At 40.9% G+C, this 13,521-nt stretch overlaps 2 protein-coding genes across 6 annotated transcripts; one reads left to right on the forward strand and one right to left on the reverse strand.

The window, feature by feature from the left end:
- Positions 1–1,786: 1,786 nt before the first annotated feature.
- UQCC6 (ubiquinol-cytochrome c reductase complex assembly factor 6) lies at positions 1,787–3,681 on the reverse strand. Its single transcript, XM_021536307.3, has 2 exons — positions 3,516–3,681; positions 1,787–1,969 (listed from the first exon to the last, which is right to left on the reverse strand). The coding sequence occupies exons 1-2, from the start codon at positions 3,621–3,623 to the stop codon at positions 1,874–1,876; spliced, it is 204 nt and encodes a 67-aa protein (XP_021391982.1). The 5' UTR covers positions 3,624–3,681; the 3' UTR covers positions 1,787–1,873.
- Positions 3,653–13,508, forward strand: TDG (thymine DNA glycosylase). 5 transcript variants are annotated; one of them, XM_021536261.3, is made up of 10 exons: positions 3,653–3,758; positions 6,464–6,612; positions 7,401–7,630; positions 8,110–8,179; positions 8,683–8,818; positions 8,898–8,980; positions 9,059–9,153; positions 10,654–10,825; positions 11,119–11,247; positions 11,350–13,508. In XM_021536261.3, the coding sequence occupies exons 2-10, from the start codon at positions 6,519–6,521 to the stop codon at positions 11,484–11,486; spliced, it is 1,146 nt and encodes a 381-aa protein (XP_021391936.2). In that variant the 5' UTR covers positions 3,653–3,758; positions 6,464–6,518; the 3' UTR covers positions 11,487–13,508. The 5 variants fall into 5 exon arrangements, with proteins under 5 accessions (XP_021391936.2, XP_021391960.1, XP_021391943.1 ...); XM_021536285.3 differs by having other exon boundaries at positions 3,678–3,758; positions 6,519–6,612; XM_021536268.3 differs by lacking the exon at positions 3,653–3,758 and adding an exon at positions 3,836–3,940.
- The last annotated feature ends 13 nt before the right edge of the window (positions 13,509–13,521 follow it).

A 13,521-nucleotide genomic window follows, 5' to 3' on the forward strand; every position in this document is an offset into this window, starting at 1 on the left:
ATAGGTGAAGTTCTCGTTGCTTAGGTTGCTTTGAGGGTGACAAAACTGATTAAATTTCAGAAATAATAAAGAACATACTTGAGAGTTATGCTTTGTGCTTCTTCATACACTTCAGCTGAGAGTATCATGTGCAACACGGCTGTGGTCCAGCTGCTTTCTCTACACTGCTGTAACAAATGTTTGCTATTAGCACAAAATGCACTTTTAAGTTAACTTTTTTTTGTCAGCTCTGAAGCAAAATGGTGTCAGTAGTGGAAGTGTCCCTCAGTCAGCACTGTTTCTTTCAGTGATGCTGACTCTGGGGCTGTCACCTCTGCTGTTAAAACTCGGTGCATTGTCAGCTTTGCTATTCCTGGATGGGCACTAATGAGTGTATTTCCCTCAGGGCTAGAAAAGGCAGAGCTCCCTGTCGCTCGGTTTCCAGTAGCAGCAGGATACACTTAGAAATCTAAGCCTAATTAGTAGAAACTTCCCTCTGCAGCCTTTAGAAAATAGAGAGAAATGCATCTTTCATGTCAGAAATCAACAACATAAGAGGTGATAATCTGACAAAGTGTGAGTAACAGTGCCAGGGCTGGTGAATGCTGGCTTGTTAAAGGGATCATCAAAAAACTGCTGTTTATGCCCCAGTTACAACAGAAACAAAATACTGCTGAACTGTCCCATTTTTGCCTCAATAAACTTTATCTTCTGCTGAAGTAGAAGATTGCCAATCTCAGCTTTGTTTAGGTGCAGTAAAGGAAAAAGTCTTTTCACCGGAAGTCAATCTATTAAGACTTTTTCATTGATAGATTTTGTTTGGGCTTAACATCTGTGTTTTACCAGGGCCTCTCTCTCACTGCCTGCTTGCTGTCATTAACAAAGGTGCCTGAGAGAGAGGATGTGATCTAGTTATATAAAACGTGCACACATGGGCAAACAAGAGCAGGAGAGGAGTTCATCCCACCAACAGCTGTAAAACTTGGTGAGAGAACACACATACACATGCCTAAGAACTATAAACCTTTCTTCCTAGGAAAACCACTCCAGCATAGGTAGGCATAAATAAAATAATAGCTTCATAGCCAGAACTGATGTAAATGTAGCACTTACTGTGATCATTTCTGGATACCTCTGCTCTTAAAAGGCTTCCAAGTACTTTGGCAGTAGGAATTGGGGAGCTTTTTGTTTCCTTACTGGGTAATGTGTTAGAGTGTTTTTACAAGTTCAATCAAGTGACAACTGAGGATGAAGCCTGTGCTTTGTCCTGGCATCTTTCTCAAGTAAAACAATCCCAACCTTCCCAAGCTCTATACTGTACCATTCAAAACTGGGTTGTTGAGCCACCTTCATAGGATGGTGACTGAATCTTCAAGTTCCTGGTGCAAGAGTGTTGTGCTGATTCTATTTGCAGACTGAAAGGTAAACCTACACTTCTTATTTCAGAGTTTTGACTATTTACAGCTATCAAAAGCAACCATAGACAGATGCAGATGCCCAAATGGACCACAAACAAATCTGATTTCAGTGTAATCTGTACATATTTGTCCCATTTTTACTGAAATGAGAAAGCTGTAAGATTCCAGCCTTACAGTGGACCGAAGCAGATTTCCTGTCAGTGATAAATCCGTGTCATGGTTTGATGCCTTATTCTGAAGGATACTTAAAATGTAATCCAGATTTAAAAATTCACAAGCATTTTGGCACAGAACTGATGGGAGTTTTACCAACAGCATTCACTGTATATTTGTTTTTAATGCTGCCTGCAACTCTGCTCAAAGGAAAGCAAAGACACATTACAGGAGCACAGTATTTCACATATGTATTTCTGCAACTTAAACAGTTGGACAAATATTTTATCAGTTTTAATTTTCACAATGAAAATAAACTCTGGTCACTGTTGTGAAGTCTGAACTTCGCTTGATCTTTCTTTTAGACCCAACAGCTCTGTTCTCAGTTCTCCAGGCTTAGGAGGTATTTCAGGTATGCTCTATTAAAAACAGAGAAAGACATCAGTGTTGTGACAGAGGAAAAACTAAACCCCCAAAACAGTAAATGAGCTTACTCTGGAAGAGCATGAGGGCTAAACTGTGATTTTACCACCCTCTTTTCTGAGCAGAATATAATTCCTACATGCAAAACACCTTAAGAATTATTACCTTTTTGTAATTTGACTAATTTTAAAGTAGCAAAATACAATTTGCAAAAAAAAAAAAAAACCTCAAGATGAAAGGAAGAACAGTTTGTTTTCAAGGAGTAAAGCTTCTTTTTGCCATTAAAGTGAGTTTTGTGGAGATGTTCTAGCACAGCTGAAGTTTCCACACATACTCTTGGTGATAGAAGAAAATGTTTCAATGCTTCTACTGCTCTGATGTAGAAATAAGGCATTGAAACTGGAGATAAAATTTTTAAAAGGTACCAGATAACATGACATTTCAAGAACTGCACCTCCTCAAAATTCATGCTACTTAAGAGATATATAGCATTTGAGCACTCTGAATAAATATGTCAATTTACCTGTAATGAAGACTACAGTCAAGACTACTAAAACACATAAATTCTAATGTATTTATCAATGATTGAAGCATCATTGCTTAAATTTTGAGCTGACAGCTAAAGCAATGGTAATTTTTTAAAACTTGTATCCCAGAAAATTAAAAAACCCAAGAACTATACACAAGCAGGAGGTTGAGAGAAAGCTTCCAAGTCAGACCTCCAAGAGGCTAAACCAAACCATTATTATCCCTAGTGGATAGTCTCATTTAGAGTTTAGTTCTGTGACTGTAATCTTGACAGCCTTGTCTGTCATAATTTCTAATGTCAACTTTTGGTCACCTTCATTTCCATCACTGGAGGAAATAGTCTATTTAAATCTAGTATAGCCCCTTCTTGCCACTTTTGGACACTCTTTCCAAAACCCAGCTTCCCACAGCAGACAACCCTTCTCGACACATGGTACTATGTCCAGAGTGCAGGTGACTCCCCAGAGGAATCACAGAATTGTAAGAGCTGGAGGGGACCTCCAGCCCAAGCCCCCGTTTAAGCAGGGTCACCTAGAGCAGATCACACAGGTGGGTTGGAATGTGTCCAGAGAGGGAGACTCCATGACCTCCCCGGGCAGACTGTTCCAGTGCTCTGCCGTCCTCAGTGGAAAGAAGTTCTTCCTCATATTAAGGTGAAACTTCTTGTGGTTTAGTTCATGGCCTTTGCTCCTCATCCTGTCGGGGGGCGCCACTGAAAATAGTCTGGCGCCATTCTCTTTGCACCCACCTCTAAGGTATTTATAAGCATTAATGAGATCCAGTCTCAGTCTTCTCTCCCAAGAGACGCAGGGTCTTCATGACCCTTCCCTGGAGCCGCTCCAGCAGCTCCTTGACTTTCTTGCGCTGAGGAGCCGAGCACTGGCCACAGTGAAGTCCTGGCCAATGCCTCTGTAGAGGCTGATCTGCGTCCGCCGCCAGGCCAGAGACCTTTCCGAGGCACAGACCCTCCAACCCGCACACACGCTACCAGCGACGGGACCCCCGAGCACTTACAAGGTCAGGCCTGTAGTACCTGTGCACGACCTCGGCCCCCGCGAGCATGGCCAGCATGCTGGCCGCCAGCGCCCGCAGGTAGGTGGGCCACGACACGCCGGCGGGCATGGCTGGGGGCGGACCCCGCGCCGGACGTGCGTCATCCCCGCCGCCGCCGGCAGGGGGAGGGGGAAGGGAACAGGGAAGAGGGAAGCGGGCAGCGGAGCGGAGGCCCGGCCGCAGCGGGGAGCGTCGCGCCAGGCGGTGAGTCGCGCCGCGGCGGCCGCGGCCCGGCCCGGCCGCCCCTCACGGACCCGCCCGGGGCGGCCGCGGCCCCGCCCTGCGCCCCCATTGGCCGGCGCGGTCACGTGAGCGGGGGCGGTGGGGGCGCGGGGCCGGCGGTGCGGGAGCGGCGGCGCCGGCATGGACGGCCCGGAGCTGGGCAGGTACCGCCCGCGGCCGCGCTGCGGATCGCCCCGGGATCGCCCCGGGATCGCCCCTTGTCCTTCTCCTCCTTCCCCGCATCCCGCGGGAAGCCGGGGCCGCGCTGTGGCGGCCGCCTCCGTCCCCTTCCCCCGGGCACAAAGAGGGAGGGAAGGCGCTCCCGGGGCTCCCGGGCCCGCGGCTGCCCTGGGCAGCGTCGGCGCGATGGCGTCTCTGTCACTGCAGAGGGGATTTGAAAATTACGTAATACCTGCTTTTGTTCCAGTGAACATGTATTTTTATTTACCTTTTTCTTTTTTTTCCCCCTTTGTTTTTAGCATGAACGGATGGGGAGAGGGGGTGGGGAGAGGAAAAAATAATGAACTGAAGGGAGGGGAGAGGAACAAATCGCTACCTTTTCCTTGTGATACTGAAAGTACTTATTTAATGTTCTATAATATATATACATCAATAACAAAAATAAAAAAGAAGTATTTCTGAACCCACGCAAGAAATCTGGCCTAAAATAGAGGTAGAGGTAAAACTTCACTTTCATCTCATTAGCAAGTGGTTAGAGAACTTGTTTGTGGTATGGTGCAATTTTTTTTCTCTGTTCAAGAGGAATTTTATTCCTTTTGCTAGAAGGAGACTTTATGTACACATAAAATAAGAAGGTCTGTATTACAAAAAGATATTTGGTCTTAGATGCTTTCACATTTTTCTTACTCACTCTGTTCTGGTCTGTATGATTAAGCTTTTATTACACTATGAACTAGATTCTGCATGTCTCAGTTTCTCAATACAAATCTGAAAATCAGTTTTTTTTGGTTCATTAACTACACAAGTATTTTATATAAGTGGAACTCTTCCAGTAGAGGGTTTAAGGTATTCCCTGTACTCAGAAAATCTCCTATAGCTTTCCTAGGCAACTTCCCTGGGAACCTGACAGACCTATGTTCATATTTATTCTCCTTGTTTCAGGATAGATATTTGGGTTAAAAATAGTGTCTTGATTACAAGACTGTGGGTTCTTCTTGCATAAGACTGATTTACAGTGGGTTTCTTAAAAACCCAGTTGTAGTAGAGAATGCTCTCTTCTTTTGAATCATTTAGGTTGCATAAGACCTCTAAGGTCATCGAATCCAGCTATTAACCCAGCACTGCCCAGCCCACCACTAAACCCTGCCTATAAATTTACACATATATAACATCTTTTAAATATCTCCAGTGTGGTGATTTCGGCAGTTCCCTGGGCAATTTATTCCAATAGTTAAAAGCCCTATCCATGAAAAAATTTGTCCTAATATCCAATATAAACCTCCTTTGGCACAACATGAGGTCATTTCCCCTTGTGTTGTCACTTGTTGCTTGAGTGACAAGATCAGCTTCAACCTCTTTTCAGGTGGTTGTAGAGTGATAAAGTTACCCCTGAGCTTCCTTTTTTCCAGGGTAAACACCCCCAGCTCCCTCAGCTGCTCCAGAGCTTTCCCCAGATCTGTTGCCCTTCTCTGGACATGCTCCAGCACCTTCCTGTAGTAAAAGGCCCAAAACTGAACACAGGGCTCAAGATGTGGCCTCAGCAGTGCAAAGTCCAGGGGACAATCCCTGCCCTGGACCTGCTGGCCACACTATTGCTAATACAGGATGCCATTGGCCTTCTTGGACAAATATCTCTATTGTGTTTTTAATTATAGCTCTGAGATGATAAAATTATTTCCTGAAAATCTGCTGTTCACCAAGTCCTTGCTATGTATTTGTGAGGCAGTAGAAGCTATGGGCAAGAAGGTGGCTGGGTAGGTAGAAGGGAGTGACAGAATGAAGCAGAAATGGGTGTGAGGGCTGTATATGACTAATTAATGTGTGGAGAGAGAGAGCTGTCTATGGAAAAATGTCTTTATGCATAGGATCTCTGTGTGTGGGTACACTTCCATGTAGAATAAGCGCAATACTTGTGTTGGGATCCGGTGTGTGATAGCAGGACAACATCTGCTGCACAGTTCGTTAAAGCTATTTAATAGTCTGCACAGTAGCAAATGCTATGTGTATTCTTAATGCTTTATAGCCCTGAATGATTGATCCTTTCTGTATCTTACCAGATCAAGCAACTGACACCACATAAAAAAGATCTAAAATTTAGGAAACTTGTGGAAGTCCAGAGACAGAGAGCTTTAGCTCAACATGCATTGTAAATTGTTGGTCTGATAGACAGTTTGCTTTGGAAAAGTGTGCTACACTGATTTTACAAAAAAAATATATATATATATGTATATAAAAACTCTACTCTTCCCTTACAAATACTGTGTTAATTTTGCATCATGGCCATCACAAGAGAACTGTGCTGTTAATGTTGGGGTTAAATGATACCAGCTAAGCAGCCAGACTGCTTCAAAGGTGCGGATAATTTAGTGTCTTGTTAACAGAGTCATCAGAGAATGTAAGTGCAGTACATGCCAGCCTTGATAAAATTTGATGTTGACATTCTGTTTGGTACATCGGTAAATTTCTAAACTGTTGATAAATTACTTCTCTCTTTTTCTGTCTCTAAGATACTACGCATATCTTCAGCAAGCTCAAGCGTTTTACTCATTTCCATTCCATCAGATGATGACTGCGGTGCCCAGCATGGAAATGATGACTGAGCAGCCGACTCTAGAGGGCATTCCAGAGCCAAACATTGCTCAGGAGCCTCCAAAAGGTAGCTCGACTGGGCTGTGCTAGTGAGCTGAAGTGAGAGTGATTAACTGGGGAAAAAATACTGCTCTTAAACTGCTTCCTTGGACCTATTGGATTTCCTTTTCTTGATGCTCACTGCAGGAGTATCGATTAATTGTATTCTTTAAGAAACGTATTCTAACAGACAAAAAGACAAGAAGTAAACTCATGTGAATGTATGCACATTGTTCAGTCTCATACGATTATCTTGTTCCAAGAAAAGCAGATTTTTTTTTCAATAAGTAAATACAATATTTTAGTTGAAGTCATGGGTTTTAATATTGTGTTAGAGAAAGTTTTTTTTAAGATTCTGGCTTCAAAATACCTAATTGTTTTAACTTTCTGCAAGAGAAGTACAATATAATTTATTTGGAATATTTTTGTTTGAATGGTTTCCTAGTTTTTATAGTACTCGCAATTAGGGAACTGGTTACTAAAAATTATTTTGTTTAGTGTGGCTTATTTAAACAAATACTAACGGTTGGAAAGTGACACTGTTCTACAGCTCAACGTTACTAATGAACATAGAGAGAGAGAGAGAGCAATCTCTGGGTGGTCATTTCATGGCCAGTGCCTGTGCTGCTTGAATCTCTAAACTTTTAAGAGCCAGAAGATGAGGAAGCTTCAGGTGTGTTGCTTAAATTAATGAATTTTAAAGGTAAATTTACCTCTTTGATTTCTCTCTATGTCCACACATTTAGCTGAATGTATTTGAATATTCACACTGCAACATTGGAAATGTACGAAAATAGTATTTGTTGTGTGTTTCAGAAGTTAAAAAAGGGGGAAGGAAAAGAAAAGCCAAAGCAACTGAGCCAAAGCAACCCAAAAAGCCTGCTGCTAAAAAAGAAAAACCAGCCAAGTCAAAAGGCAAACAAGAAAAGATCACAGATACTTTTAAAGTCAAAAGAAAAGTGGACCGTTTTAATGGTGTATCTGAAGCTGAACTTCTGACCAAGACTTTGCCTGATATTTTGACCTTTGATCTGGACATTGTGATAGTGAGTAATTCAAGTTACAAGATTAGGTAGAAAAGTCTTGTATTACTTGTTATGATTCTTTCTGCTTACTCACCTATATTGCTTATATGGCAAGATCTTGCAAGATAAAGTACATCAACTCTTTCCTGTGTGTAGAGCTGCTTTGCATTTTCTGTTAAAGCCATAGTAATTTAGTCCTAATTTCTGAGAAAGCTAAGGCTCATGTTTAGTACAGATTCATGAGAGCCCATGACTCAGTGCTTTATTTCCTGGAAGCTCTGCACCCTCTGAGCTGCTCTTTTGATTTCGCACATCTAAATGAGGCACTGCTGCAAAATTGTCAGTTTTTTTTAATATAATGATGGAAGGTGCCGTTAATACATTTTTGTTTATTAACAGTAACTTAGAGAGAATTGAATAAGCATTCTTACTATAACTTGATTAAATTCTTGACTAGCAAGCCGTGTTGTCATTGTTAAAATGGACTGGTATCTTTGTAGATTGGCATAAACCCTGGCCTGATGGCAGCTTACAAAGGACATCATTACCCGGGACCTGGAAACCATTTTTGTACGTTTTTGTTTTCCTTTCTTCTTTAGCATTTACAGTTTTTTTTCAGAGAGGGATTTTTATATGCTAAATATGAGTTCAAGATAGCAGGTTCTGTCAGAGAGGCCCAGTGTAAGGAGATGCAATGGCAAGATTGTCAAAAAAAGCTGACACATTGTATTTGCCACAGTCTTTCCTCCCAAATCCATATTGATCACTACTTAAATTAATCACAAAATCTAAAGGTCTGTACTGAACTTTTAGAATAAAAGACTAGTTTGCAGGATTATGATAAGGAATTCCTGTTCACTATGGCCTTTGTGCCCTCTTGGAGGAGGTAAAGTAATATTGGATATTTTTAAACTTTCTGGATAGGGCAGGAGTCTTCCCAAACTGACTGATACTTTGTTAAAATAGATTCTTCCTTTAGCATTCCAGTACTCCAGTAGTTGAGTGGAATTTTTTGGTTCTGTTTTCTTTCCCTTGGAAAAAGGCAAATGCATATCTGTCTTCCAACTTCACAGGGAAATGTCTGTTCATGTCTGGTCTAAGTAATGAACAGCTGAACCACATGGATGACCACACCTTGCCACATAAATATGGGATTGGATTTACAAACATGGTTGAAAGGACAACACCTGGAAGCAAAGACCTCTCCAGGTAGGACAATAAAGGGAAATATCAGGCTTGTTAATGAATTAATAGTTGTGATTATAATTGTAAGTGCTTTATCTTCTAGCAAAGAGTTTCGGGAAGGAGGGCGAATTCTGATGCAGAAGCTACAAAAGTATAAACCTCGTATAGCAGCTTTTAATGGAAAATGTGAGAACTTTTACTTTAAAATGAATTTTTTTCTGCCAGTAGCTTTTTTTTTCCACTTACCCTATATCTTCATTTTAGGTATTTATGAAATTTTCAGTAAAGAAGTTTTTGGAATTAAAGTTAAGAACTTGGAATTTGGGCTGCAGCCACACAAAGTACCGGATACAGAAACTGTAAGTATTGAGATGGAGAAACAAAACTAGGGCAGTCCATTTTGATTATTTAAAAACTAATGAAATCTCAGGCCTTACACACATGTAGGATAACACCAGTTTGACTGGAGTACAAGAGGTGTGAAAGGTTTCTACTTAGATAGAGAAAGGGGATTAGCACAGTTTTTGGGCACATCTTTAATGCAGCTTCTTCAGACTTGCAGACCTCTTTTGAGAAATGGTATGTTATGGTTAGCAGGTTGGTGCATTCTCTGAGGACTACATAAAATAGAAGTAACACATGCCTACTTTTGTGATAATTTTCATCTGATCCCCTGTGTCCAATTCCCTGGGTATTTGTATTACTGGAATTTGATACTGACCATGACCATGCAATGCCACAGTGGGGGAGAAAGAACAGCAAGTCCATCCTTGTGCCAGTGCACACGACCCTTCAGCATTGCTGGATCTGGGCTTGCCCCAGTACTTCCGTCAGACTGAGTCTCCTTAAGCTGATCTGCAATTTGAAGTTAAATTGGATGCTTAAGATAAAACAAGCAATTTGATGAAGAGTGCATTAGTCATAGAACTCTAGTGCTGGAAAATATCTCAAGAGACCAGCTATGTATCATTAGAAATTGATTTGTTTAATGTGTTCTTATAAACAAGTTAAAGCAAAGACAATTACGCTACTTTCCAAGGTAGCTTATTCTAAAGCTTCATTACCTTGTCAGTTCAAAAGTTTGGATTGTTTTTCTTCTTATTTCTATCCTCAATTACTAGTGTTGCAAGTTTCAGTTGCCTTTCTCTAAAGGTGGAAGTGTTGCCATTAGAGCCTGAAGAATCATTGGATAAAGTATTTGCTCCTTAGGTAGCTCTTAAGGACTTCTATAGTAAATGTGTTTATAAGAAAAATAATTCTCTTTACTGTTACTTGTTCATAAAGACTGCATGCTAATAGAAGTATTGAATACAGTTTGTTTTTCCTGAACTAACTTGATATGTTTAGTTAGGGCTGTTAACAAATATAGAAACATTGAAGCTGGCTGCAGCTACACTAACAACAGTTTCAGAGCCTGGCATGCGTCATGCAGATGCACTTGGCCAATAAGCCAGGCTAATTAACCTGTGCTGCCTCCCTCACTGGTTTGGGCTATTTGCATGCTGTCACGTACTCTATGCCCTGGCTCAGAGCTCTGCTTGTTCAGGGAGCTCTGGAGTGCGCTCTGCTCTCTTGTAACACACATGGGTACTGCTTCTTCTGCAGCACATAAATAACTGGTGAAAATTGTGCTCACTTAGCAGCTGGCAATCAGCTCCTCTCTTCAGGGCAAGACAGATGGCTGGCCAAGAAAAATGAAAACTCGTTTTAACCCATTCCACAACCACCTGTGGCATTAGTTGAAGTTTGTACAAACAGTTAAAACAGTGAGCTTAACTGTTAAGTTGTTCTGAATGCCCTGAGTATTAACTCATAGCTCGGAGATCAGTAATGCAATTTCTCTTGTTCTTTATCTCAAGCTCTGCTATGTTATGCCATCATCCAGTGCAAGATGTGCTCAGTTTCCTCGGGCACAAGATAAAGTTCATTATTACATTAAGCTGAAAGACTTAAGGGATCAACTGAAAGGCATTGCACCCAACACAGAGGTCCAGGAGGTGCAGTACACGTTTGACTTGCAACTTGCACAAGGTATTGTTATTTTGTTAACACTTCATTAAAATGTAATGTCGTGTACAATACTAGCAGTTTCCCAAGCAGAAGGAAATAAAGAATTTTTTAATGGGAGAGGAGGAGATGTGATTCTCTAAACTGTGTGGTATAGAATTACAGATTCCATTCTCTTAAGTACAGCCTGAATTTTTAAAGGGGAGCAGGGATTATCTTCTAGAATTTGTGGCCATTTTTCAAATTTTTTCTGATAAAAGTGCTCTTTGATAATTTTTATTCTAAATACTAATGCTTGAGCTGTTCTGTTTCTGCAGAGGATGCTAAAAAGATGGCTGTCAAAGAAGAAAAGTATGACCCAGGCTATGAAGCAGCATATGGAGGAGCTTACTGTGACCGCGCATCATATGACACTGACCAGTGCAGCTTGTCTTCAAATGGAACTGGTAAAGTGCTTGGGGCATTCATTCTGCAGCCAGGGCTGGGGGACAAAGAGCCCGGGGTGTCAAGTGCCTTTAAAAACAGTGTGATTTCTGTTTGTTCGGCAGGAAGCAATCCTCAGCACTGCGAAGGCTCGTCCTTTGGTGAGGTTCCTAACGGACAGTGGATGACACAGTCCTTTGCAGACCAGATTCCAGAGTTCAATGCTGGCATGACACGGGAAGAGGAGGGGAGCAGCATGTAGGAGCTGCTCCTTCTCGGCTATGCACACATGCTGCAGTTTTAATGCAGTGATCAAGATTGGTACCTCAGTTCTCCAACTGAAGCATCTGAATAGTATTTTATCTCCCCTAGTTATTTTATTATAGTCCAAAATAAGTGTGTGGTAGGCTGAAATCAATGAACTAGGTAATTTTAAGGAACTGTCCAAACTTTTTAAAAAAAAGTTAGCCCTTTTTTGTATATGAGTTTTATATTTAATGTATACCATTTCTTGCAGTTTTTGACAAATTGCTTTCTCATTCGTGAAGATTTCTTTGGGATGTTAATTTTATTCCATAAATGGCAATGTGGTTGGAACAGCAGCAGTATACTTTTTACTGATGCCTCAATATTTGGATATCTCTTAATACTTTTATATCCAGAGGGGAAAAAGGAAAATGTACCCTTACCTTGTGTGAAGCGGTGTTTTTAATCATGCACAGTTAGGAAAATGGTGCTTTTTAAATCTGCCTTTCACTGTCTTAAAAAGTCTAGAAAGTTGTGTTCTGCAGCTGTGAGTGCTGTCTTCTGGGTGGGACGAGAAAGCTGTCTGTTCAGTGAGTGTAACATAATTGAGCATAAAGAGAGTGAAGACATCATCTCACATCAACATGGGAGGAAAACTTGTGTCACACAGGACAGGGCCTAAATATTCTAGCTGAGCTCTCTTAGGATAAGGTTTCTCTCCCACTTAATCTCTTTACCCCTTAAATTCCAACATAAGGAACTGGAATTGCTTTTAAAAAAAGCAAAAACAAACAGCAGTGGTAGTTCTTGAATGCTGTGGTATTTAAACTTCATAATTTAAATGAAGTTAGTCCCTTCACCTGACCTTTAGCAGGAGATAACCCCTTTGAATGAGACAGAGAATTGAAAGACTGCATTCTCTTTAAAAGTCACATACAGCAATCTTATTTATATCATGTACAGTTAGCACAGGGTGAAGTAGATTTGCAGTTTAGTAGTTTTTAACATTAAACTCTTTTTAATCTGTAGTACCTTAGAGGGTGTTCCCTTTATTCCACTTAAAAGTTAAAAACACTGAGTTGAATACAGGGACAGCTGTTTTATTAATAAGAAGTTGTCTGTAGAAACTAGTACTCTCTTCTGAGGAACTTGCCTAAATGATACGCATTTCTGGCCAATATTAGTGACTGAGTAAAAAAAATAATTTCATCCTGGTGCCTAATCTTTCCCTCTTTCATCATGTGAGGAAAAGATGAAGTAAAAGCAATAAGCTGATCAAAACACTAAAAATTTGATGATCTTATGACATTTGGTGCTTCACATACTTGAAAACAGACACAAACAGTATCTCCACGCTCTATGCTGTTCAGAGATTCCTGTACCAGTGTGATTTATCCTCTTCACAGCTAGTGACAGTTGTCAGTTGTGTGTAACTGGTCAGTGTAGGTTCTAATCCTGCTGTAACACCTCTTACAATGATCACACACTGTCAACCTGTTGTGAGGCAGGTGTGATGTTTACAGTTTCTTCCCAAATTTTGTGGCTTAACTGAGTGAGTGTGCATTATGATTCTGATTGTGTTTATTAGCTGCAGCATAAAGCTGTTCCACATATTGTCAGAAAGGTATAGGACTTGTCTGTTATTTAAAGTGTACTGTATCATGTATTGCTGTTTACATGTATGTTTTTTCTGCAGGTGCTCAAAGTATCTTGCATCAGGGATTTGTTACAATTCAGTTTTATTTTCAACAAAATTAGAAGCATGAAATTAGCACTGCTGAGTATGTAGCACAGTAGGATGTTACTCCTGAAAGGCTATCCTGTTTGATTGGAAGGGAAAGGTCTCTTCCTTAATGGAATCACTCCCTTGGTTATCTGAATATAAAATACAGTGGACTGTACAATGACCATTCCACTAAATACTGCAATTCTGTGTCCTCCCTCAAAACTGGTGCTCTTTTTGTTACAGTGATACAGAAGTTCTTAATCTGTCTTAAATCTATCAATGTTTCACAATAAAATCAGGAATTGTATTGCAGTGTATTGGAATG

Source organism: Lonchura striata, chromosome 5, assembly GCF_046129695.1.
Source record: "Lonchura striata isolate bLonStr1 chromosome 5, bLonStr1.mat, whole genome shotgun sequence".
NCBI classification, from domain to species: domain Eukaryota; kingdom Metazoa; phylum Chordata; class Aves; order Passeriformes; family Estrildidae; genus Lonchura; species Lonchura striata.

Coding starts and splice junctions, on each gene's coding strand:
- UQCC6 (XM_021536307.3), bottom strand. CDS start 3,623: ATGCCCGCCGGCGTGTCGTGGCCCACCTACCTGCGGGCGCTGGCGGCC. Junction 1,970..3,515: donor GGTACTACAGGCCTGACCTT/GTAAGTGCTCGG, acceptor TGTTTTTAATAG/AGCATACCTGAAATACCTCC.
- TDG (XM_021536268.3), top strand. CDS start 3,918: ATGGACGGCCCGGAGCTGGGCAG. Junction 6,613..7,400: donor TGCTCAGGAGCCTCCAAAAG/GTAGCTCGACTG, acceptor TGTGTGTTTCAG/AAGTTAAAAAAGGGGGAAGG. Junction 11,248..11,349: donor CTTGTCTTCAAATGGAACTG/GTAAAGTGCTTG, acceptor TTTGTTCGGCAG/GAAGCAATCCTCAGCACTGC.